General features: G+C 35.1%; 1 protein-coding gene across 1 annotated transcript; it reads right to left on the reverse strand.

The window, feature by feature from the left end:
- Window positions 1–4,121: 4,121 nt before the first annotated feature.
- Window positions 4,122–9,291, reverse strand: LOC132312827 (uncharacterized calcium-binding protein At1g02270). Its single transcript, XM_059811349.1, has 10 exons — window positions 8,620–9,291; window positions 8,380–8,484; window positions 8,137–8,242; window positions 7,284–7,504; window positions 7,072–7,148; window positions 6,866–6,974; window positions 6,640–6,765; window positions 5,300–5,410; window positions 5,075–5,182; window positions 4,122–4,789 (listed from the first exon to the last, which is right to left on the reverse strand). Exons 1-10 carry the CDS (start codon window positions 8,764–8,766, stop codon window positions 4,556–4,558), a joined length of 1,344 nt encoding a protein of 447 aa, XP_059667332.1. The 5' UTR covers window positions 8,767–9,291; the 3' UTR covers window positions 4,122–4,555.
- Window positions 9,292–10,419: the final 1,128 nt, after the last annotated feature.

A 10,419-nucleotide genomic window follows, 5' to 3' on the forward strand; every position in this document is an offset into this window, starting at 1 on the left:
ATAAAACGCGTGTATAAATTAATTTTCAAAAAAAAAAAACCACCGCGTGTCCAAATTATGCAGACCGCGTACAATGTGCACGCATATATTCACATAGTACCAATTATACCCCTACAACTTGTCCAAGTAGAGGGCTTGAAAAGAAAGCCGTACAAAGTGTAGGGATAGAAGCGTAAGGTGAAATTAACACGTAAGCAAAATGACGTTAGCTTCCTAGTGGGGCTATATACAAAATTATATACTATATAAAGTATTATACTGATATAATGTGAACATATATATAAACAATGAATATATCATATATATATATATATATATAAGCAAAATGACGTTAGCTTCCTAGTGGGGCTATATACAAAATTATATACTATATAAAGTAGGGTAAAGTGCATATAACCCCCCTTATCTTTACTCTCTCTCTCAAGAAACCCTCCTAAACTTCTATTTTAAAAATAAACCTCTTAAACTATCTAATTTTTTGCAAAAAAAAGCCAGGCTACACTATTCCGTCATCCAATTATCATGTGACCTGGGTTATATTTTCAAAATGACAGTGCTACCCTTATTACTGTTTCGATAATTAAAGAATAAAAACACAAATTATCCATTTGTTAACCTTAATTTTCGTTCATAAATCATCACCTCTGTGTGGAAGTCTCACCATGGTCACACTCTGCAATCCACTCAAAACTAAATAACTCCAACTGCATGTTCCACGTTCAAACCCCAAAACTAAATAACTCCAACTGCATGTTCCACGTTCAAACCCCAATATGAACTATTCTTCCTCCACCATTAACACTGTAAGAACCCTTTTAACATTTGTGGGTTCTCTTTGTTTTCCAAAAAACCAAGTACGTGTTGAATTAGCTATTCCTTACCCTCATTTTATTGGATCGAACAAATCAATATGGTATACAAGATCCCTGATCTAACATCTAACAGGCCTTTGTTCAATTATATATATATATATTGCGATATTGAGGGTTGCAATAGAAAGTTCCCTTGTGCAATAGGTTTTTAAGAGGGAGGAAAATATTAATGACAGAGGGATCTATTAAAAAAAAAATTAAATTGATGCAGAGACGAGGGAGATAAAGTATTAAGATGATTGTTGAGTGGTGGTGTGGGGAGGCGCCGACGATGGTGGAAATTGCCTAACACACACAAATTTTAGGGCCAAGCCACGGAAAGAAACAAACAAACGCTAAATCAATAATTTGGAAAAAAAATAAAAATAAATACCCAACAATTTTAGGCTACCAAGAGCATAATGACTTCCATTAAAACGGGTGAGAGCCCAACATCAAACTTCATGACCACCGGCGAGAAGCTTTAAGAATCTACGACGCAATCACAATAACCCCGTTGAAATTTATTGAAGAACCAGCTCGTCGGATGCCGAAGGTTGCAATTGGTAGGCGATATCGTCGGCAACAGAGAAGGAAAACGTAACACAGAGTGTAGAGAAAGAGAGAGCGTAGAGAAAGAGAGAAAGAGTTCTGTAGAGAGACCGTGTTTGGGGCTAAAATAAGTACTCTAAGGACGTGTTTGGCAGTTGTGTTAAGGGTTATTGGTGATAAGGTGATGTGTTGTCCTAATAGTATTGGATGTTCAAATTGCATTTGCCACGTCAACAACATCAGGCGCTAAAACAATTAAACGGCAGCGTTCCACTAAAGGGTAGTCTAGTAATCTAACATTTTGGATGACCTCCGGTGACCCTGATATTTGATTTTGTCCTTAAAGTGAAATTTTTTGATAGTTTAGGGGGCAATTATTAGTTCAGGGGGGTTTTGTGAAATTGACTAAAAAATTAGGGGGTTATTTGCACTTTACCCTATAAAGTATTATACTGATATAATGTGAACATATATATAAACAATGAATATATCATATATATATAGAGAGAGAGAGAAAAAGAGAAAGAGAGCGAGGGAGGAGCTACGAACTTTACCAAGCCCATGGTGGGTGGTACAGAAGGCTGAAAGCGATTTCACGTGGATGTCGATAATACCAAGCCATGTTTAAGGGCAATTAAAATTGTTAATAATTTTCTCTATTTTTATCTAATTTATTATAATAAATGATAAAATTTTCACTGATTTTATTAAAAAATCAAAAGAATTGTTCCATTCAAATTCCATTTTTTTTCTTTTTTTAGTTTGGCCGAAGTTTTAATCCCAACTTCCAAATATTTTTTGTTCTCAAAATTTTTTGTTTCTGTTTGTGGTTCAATACCCATTATACCCTGTTAAAATTGTTTGATAAGATTCATTTTTTTTATTCCAGATTATTTCACCTGCTTTGTACCATTTCAGCTAGATTTTCTAATTCTATATTCATTATTTCTATTTTTCCATTTCTGTTTATGTAAATAATGAGATGCCTCAGGAGCATCAATAACATTCAAATATGTGTCTATTATCTACCATGGTCCAGTTCCGGATCCTCTCATGTAAGTTCCTCACTCATGTACCTATCTTATCACTAAATTTACCTTTTTAACACACTACAGTACATATATGTTTCTGTTAGCAACACTTGTACAATATGTCAACAACAATACATGCTTTACATTTTTATTGAATGTGTAACATATTGCCATCGAGTTGTAATACCGCATTATTATTAAATTAAAATTTCAAAACTTTTGATTATATTGTCAGTTTAAAATTAGTACTGGTATATTAAAGTTAGGTTGTCGGATTGTCGATTTAATTCAATAAAAATAAAAATAAAAAAATCTAAATCATTATTCATCGCTTATCTGACTTTATTAGTGCGAACGCAAATGTTGAAAAAAATTAAGAAAAGGTCATCCCATCTCAACGACGGTTGAAAACACGTAGACTAATCATCTTTTTTCACTAAAAAAACAAAGTTGGGAAAGGGTTAAGTGGACCCTTCTATGTGAGACTTGGAATGAAATTTGAGATCAGAAATTGGAAGATTGGCATAAGTTTGTAACCCTTTGTTCTTCACCATTTTCTAATATCTTAATGAATAAGAAAACAAGAAAGAACCAATTTTTTATTTTTTATTTTCAATTACGCTAAGAGTAGAAGAGAATTGACAAGAGTATTTTAATATTTTGTAATCTTGTTTGAGTGACCAGTTTCAACCAATGATGATGAGGTGTGGTGACCAAGCAACTCTTTTAATTAGACCAAGCTTACAATAACCTCTTTTAATAGTCATCTTTTAACAAATTAATGGGTTTTAAATCATCTTGATGAGACATCACTTTTTAAGGATTTTTATTTCTTTATAATATAATACCATTAACACAATATAGAATTTTCTAGAATGGGGATTTGTCATCACTAAACTCTTAACTCTCCTTTTTTTCATGCAAGTAGGGTCTAGGAATTGTCTGTTGTCACTAGGTCTAAAAGAGATTATAACCACCATAAATTTACAAAAGTTCCAATTAATTATCAACCATTTAAAAGTCACAAAGTTAGTAGGTCTTGTTGATTCCTTAAAAAGGGAAAAAGTAAAAGGTCTTGATTCCTTAAAAAGGGGAAAAGAAAAAAAAAAAAAAAAAGAAAGAAAAAAAAAAAGTGTGTATAGAGTAACAAAAGTCACAGCACTAGGCAGCTCTTTTAAATATTTTCCACCAAGAATATAATATATTTTTTTTGTTGGCAATAAGGTTCAACTCATGTCCCAAGTCCACTGGCCATTATTGTTAACCAAGATATATGACAAATCTGGTGCCAATAATTGTCACAAACATTCATTCAAAAAGACATTTTATTATGTGAAATTGTTCTACTGTCAAATTAAAGGAATAGAGTTCAACAAGAACTTTTTTTATCAGTATAAATAATAATAATAATAATAATAGACTTTCTCTCATCTTAAGTATTGCGTTTAATATCACTCAATACAAGAATCCATCAATATTTATATCATTTTAAATCAAACACTTGCATATAGCTTACAATACAACCCAATGGGCCTGCAGCACACTTGCTCAAGGAAATCAAAGGACTAAAATCATCAATTCTGTATGACTTTTAATATAGATAAAGCTATAAACCAATGAATGAACCCATTGAATGTTTTTTTACACAATTCATGATGTGTGTAACTGTGTATTAACAAGCGCAGAGTTAAAAAAAAAAAAAAAAAGACTTCATAATTCTACAACAGAAGGCTAAAAAACAGGGGTGGGTGTCTTGTGGAGTGGAACAGCCATTCCATTGGTATCAACTTCAAGCAGAGGTGTCACCTGAGGCAAAGCTTTGTTGGGAAGTAGGGAGAGGAAACAGGCTATCAGATTCCGATTTCAGCAACTTTGTCCGCACAGCAAAACCATTGCGACGAGTATGCCAGATTACACATCTTGAAAATAGTACGAGTGATTCAACACGAGCCCACCCAAAAAGGGTGCAAGAATCATTGATCCTCATAGCTCCTTAAAGATGAAGCTTAAGGTCTCTCCCTGATGAAGAACCCTGATGGCTGTTTGAGCATCCAATCAATCGTTTGCATAGCCCAGAACCATTTTGCAAATAGTATTTTACCCAATGGCACCCGAAATTGATCAGCTTATCAGCCGAGAGCATGGCATTCTTACCGGTGAGAAAACCACAGTAAGCCGGGCATGGTCAGAAAGAGAATAGTCTTCAGGCCACATTCCTTTTTCCACTTCAGTTGGGAAGAGAACTGCGTTCTTCACACTGAAACCTATAGCTTGCTCTGTACTTTTTACTTCTCCCCTGCCATCGATTCCTATTTCTTCTCTTTGCTCTGACCACGTGGGATTCCAAATACGCTGCTGTAATTCCAGTATTTTAACAACATAAGCATCATATCTAAGACATGGCAAATTTTTTCGCAGTATTGTCATCTGTTCATGTAGTCTTTAAAATGTTTTAAACTTTTACACCATGGATGTAGCATTCAAGCCACCGTTTTTTGCTTTAACACTTTACAATATAACAGCTTGGGTCAAGAACTCATTTTCCAGATTTATGTTGCATGAAATAAAAAAGAAATTTTGATTAAGGGGTTGATACTACAAATAAACGAATGTGACCAAAATCCAATGCATTTACGTTACCTGGAACTCTTTGTAATCAAGAACACCGTTTCCATCTATGTCTGCTTGCACCCACAAGTCCTTTGTCTCTTCTAAACTGAGTCCATGGCAATGGCCAATTAAATTAAGCTGAAGGATTACAAAACATTAGTATGTTTACATTCTCCTTGGAAGGAATGTCTTAACTATCCAGCCAAAAAATTATAAAGAATAGATTATAATATTTTACTCTGTATTTTGTCATACCTGTCGTAGTGCTTCACAGAAACCATTGTAAGTAATGTAATCGCCATGGCTATCAGCTTTCAAAAAGGCAAATGCATCATTCTCTGTCAATGAGGCTCGACGTAGTAAATACTGAAATTAATAAAGTTTAACTATTAGAGGTGGCAATCTCAAGATGACATTTTGTATTCCTCAAAAGAAGAAAAATTCAGAAAGCATTAAGCATCAACGCCATAAGTTCATAACTAGAAAAAATACAATTTCATGCAACCATGGAAAGCCCCCCAAAATAATATTTCACATACATGTTACTAGCATTTTACTTTGTGACGCTATGATCTCTAAATGAAATATTTTTTGTTAATTTCAACGAGGAGGAGATGGTAATCATGATAGAGTAGGTCATTTCAACCTTGAAATTATGTGCTAGTTCTGCCACTTGTCAACAATTCTTTCATTTGTGCTCAATTACTTCCACGATAACCCAATTCACCCTTTGCATCATGTGCATTACACACTCTAATACTCTAACTTCACAGGTTCAAGGTTACCAAGTCATCATAAATTACTCCTTTGTGAAGGTTAGTATATACACTCAAATGCTACATAGAACTCAACAGTGCCAATTATTTCTATAGACATACAAACATGTTCAAAAAGATGTCTAAAATGACACTTAGCATAATTTGTATTTTGTCACAGTTTATTGCGTTGGGAACAATGGTCATATTAGAGAAGTGGCAGATTTGCAGAGGAAATTAAGATTGCTTCCAAATGATACATCCTGCACCAAAATCAAGGAAATCTGAGATACTGCAGTTTGGGCTGAATGGTCCTAGCGGACACATCAACCAGCTTCTAAATTAGATGGTTGGCATCTCATAAGTTCCTAATAAGGAATAGTGCCAGGATAATTCTGTTCATTAGAAGACAAAAGCACAGAAAATAGAAAGTAGAGACTACAGACCCAAAAAAAAAAACACTTGCTCTCTTTTATTTACCGTGGACTATTTAGAGATTCAGAGGGGTTGATGAGACATGATGCTAAATTCACAACAATCTTTGATAAGATTTATGCTAGCAGTGCAAAGTGGTCATTCGATAAGGACTTATAGATCTACCTCTAATCATGACTCGTGAGCATGTAGGAACAGAACCACGAGAACATCTCAAAGAACTGGCACCTTGTCCTGCCAGCATTACAAAGCAATGAGGTATATCGGAAGACCTCAAATAAAAAGACAGTAATTTTTTAGCTTCCCCACAATTTTACACAGTGGATTGCCATCATACAGAGCTTCTCAACAACAAAGTAACTGCATACCAATAGTTTAAGGTAGAAAAAGAATAAATCACTTTACCTTGAACATGCTGGATACTGTTTCGCTCCAACTTGTTTTCAGTAGTTTCCGGTATTTATTAGGATTGAGAAGCCAAATGAAATCTACACCACAGATATTGCCCCGATGATTAAGATGGCTAACCCACTGCATAGAAATAAATGCGACATGAGAAATAAGTACAAGTTTTGACTTGATTTAATGAGAAAAATAATTGACACTATCAATGATAGTTTGAGGTAATGACCTTTTGTGCGTCTCCATCGGTGTACTGATGAGCAGTATCATATGATGATACGAACCCTTGAGATCTGAGGAACTTGTACACATGACCTCGCTTGCTCCCATTCCAATCACTGAAAAGGTAAGAAAATGCATTAAAATGAAAATAAGTATGTATTTTGACATTAGCATGAGACCACTCAAAGTGTAAGGTAACTAACTATAACTTACCCGCAGAGTATTATGGGCAAAGGATTAAGCTTGTATTCTTTCTGATAAGATTCCACACATTGCAATATCTTGTAGACCTATCATAACACAGATGAAATGTAGGTTAAGGTTAGAAATGGACTATAAAATGAAAAGGATAAATATGCTTTGATGATGAAATGTTACTGCATAAGATGTATTTAGAGTAAATCTTGATGAAGATGTTAATGTACCTGTTGCAATCGTACCAAACACAAGCTTGAATCATGCGGAAACAGTAAGTGCGTATTCACAATGAGAATTTCTTGTCGAACATTGTTGTTTCGGTACTGTGAAAAGGGAGTGACTAATTCAACATGTAATAGCTGCGCAACACGATCCCCAAAATCATTGAAGAGCAGGTCTCGATGGTTTAGAACTCTAAAATAGTCCTTATGCACAGCAGTTAGCAGACCTGTTAAAATCCAATAAAAAGACCTTATGAAGGCTGCAAAAACATAACTATCATTCAACTTATATATGTAAATATATACCTATATGGACAAGCCATACGGCCCATACCCCTTTTGTGTAAGTATAATGTTCAATTGTGATATACAAATACAGATGAAAAATATTAGCAAATCTTAACATAAAGCTCAACTATTATAGCATATCCATCACAGCTTTAGAAATTATCACAAAAGTGAGAGTAAAATTCAGAGCAGTGAATCATACTGCTTAGCAGGGAGCTCAGCAGTACAGATAGCATGCGGTACTACCATTTTCTCAACTCCAAAACCATAATTGAATTCTTTTTTATCCCATTGCTTCATCCCCTTTGAAATTCCCATCTCAATTGTTAGTTTCGAATAAATTTGTTTATCATCAATATATCATGCATATCAGGTGAGCTAAGTTAGACATCCAAAACAAGGCATACATTGGTCAATTAATTTCAATTCAGTGCAAGTATAAAACAAAAAAAATATAGAGTAACATACATTAACAATCAATTGGATATGTTCTGAAGAAAATATTGGAACAAAACTCCCTACTAAACTATTGATTTTTCCTAATCCAAATGGGAAAAATGAGAGAGCATACCATCGCCACGATTGTTGGTTCGTGCAAGCTTGAAATTGAGATAACCAGCATCACCGAGTCTTTTCTCATACATATGCACAAGCTCTTCGTTTCCAACCCAAAACTCCTGCAGCAGACCACACAACAATTTCACTTGCTAATAATTCCATGATAGCTTCCACCTAATGGTACTTTTAATCCCAATTCACTTAGATAATGATTAATTGCAAAATAAGGTCACATAAAACAATCAAAATGGCATACCTGAAGACAAATAATGGAAGATCTTTCACACAACAACCAATCCAGTATCTTGTGGTTCCTATTCAGCCAATATGCTCTGCAATCGCTTTCGCGGCAACTCTCATCCTGTTCTTCCAAAAACATACATACAACGCGTATAAAAGTTCCAACACATTGATAAAACAATACATATACACAAACATTCATATATATATATATAATAGATTGGCAATGACACGTTGTGAGAGATTAATTCAATACCTCCTCGTTGAGTCTCTTGTAAATAGGGGCAAGGATGTTAAATGTGGTGCAGGAAATGCAAGTTGGATCTGTAATGGACGATGCAATCGCGTAGCTCCCAATCCTTGATATCCTCCCTTTCATCACCCTTCTGTTCTTCCTTCCCATTCTTCAGTCACATACACAAATACACACACATATATATATAAATTCTCCAAATCGACACCTTCAATAGTGCTTTGATATTGTTGTTCCCTCAAATTCAACAAACGCAAAGCAATAATCAAGAGAATAAACACAATCAAATGCAACGTTCACGGATTGAACAATGCAATAATTGTGCTTCGACGTTGCTATTCCCTCAAATTCAACAAACCCAAAGCAATAATCAAACACAGCATCGAATAAACAAAATCGAGGGCAAAGTTAACGGATTGAACAATGCAAGGATTGCTGATTGAACAATGTGTAGTCGATAGGCACAATAAGCAATACAGGGATGATTTGTCCGTTATATAGAACGAATGGGGATGGAAATCTAGAGAGAGAGAAAAGAGGGTTAGAGAGAGAGAGATGGGGTGAATGGGGAGCCGCTTCTAAAATTTAACTGAAGAAAATAACAGTTACCGGCAACTGCTCCACCATTACCACCCCAATCTCGCGTGCACATAAAGCAATGCATTTGCCCCACTTTTGTGTTCTCTTTTCGCGTCACTTGCGCGTGAGTCGCTGAGGCTTACCAAGTGAATGGATGGTCCTGGTTGTGTTGTGACTTGTCCATTTATATACCAATTCAATAGGGGAATATTACGTACGGCTTGATTGGAATCCACTAGCAGTGATGGATGTTGGACTGACTTGAAATGTTTTACAATGTAATGATGGGTCGTTGGAAAATTTTGAAGGAGACAACTGAATGAAGATAGAGGAAGATATGAGAGATTTGTGTGTATTATTCAGTACGGTGGGCGCTTTCTCATTAGTTTTTTTTTTTTTTTGTAATATTATCCTCCATTCAAATTCACAATACCTTCGTTATAATCGGATTATTTTGTCTATCCGAGTAGTTCACCCAAATGCCTTTCAGATCGCCCTCATTATAATTGGGTCATTCTGTCTACCCAGGTGGTTCACCCAAATGCCTTTTAGACCGCCCTCGTTGTAATCGGGTCATTTTGTCTACTTAAGAGTTCATCCAAATGCCTTTCCCGTGGCACCAGATCAATGACTGAGTCTGGTTCTCTACCTCTTGTAATATTCTTCTTCATTCGAACTCACAACGCCCTCGTTGTGGTCAGGTCATTCTATTTATCTGGGTAACTCACCCAAACGTCTTTCGAACATGACGCTTAGTGTGACACCGAATAAATGACTGGATCTGGTCTAATACCAACGATAATGGGTAGACACTTGCACATGCCCACCCATTTATACCCGTTTACTTTTTAATCCAGATTCGATGCGAAGCAAGTACCCTTTGTAACACCTAATTGTTAAAGTGTCAAACTCTCCTACACTTGTGTTCGAGTTCCCCAGCCAGGATTAAAAAATAAATTAAAAAATCACTTGCAACAATATTCAAGACAATAGAAATAATTGTTTTAAAAGAAAATCCAAAAATAAAAATTATATTTTTCAATTTTTTAAATAAGTCGTACCTAACTGATTTTTTGAAAATTTATATCTAAATACTCGACCAAAAAGGTTTCGTATTGACCTCTCTGATAGGGAGATGGGGACTTTTTTCTCTTTTTTTTTCATCGAAAATGAGAAAAATTGGACAAAAATAATAATAGACCTAGATGACAATGTTTTTTCCTT

This window comes from Cornus florida, unplaced genomic scaffold (assembly GCF_030987335.1).
Source record: "Cornus florida cultivar Cherokee Brave unplaced genomic scaffold, ASM3098733v1 CherokeeBrave_3.0.0_Hap2_Chr06, whole genome shotgun sequence".
NCBI lineage: Eukaryota > Viridiplantae > Streptophyta > Magnoliopsida > Cornales > Cornaceae > Cornus > Cornus florida.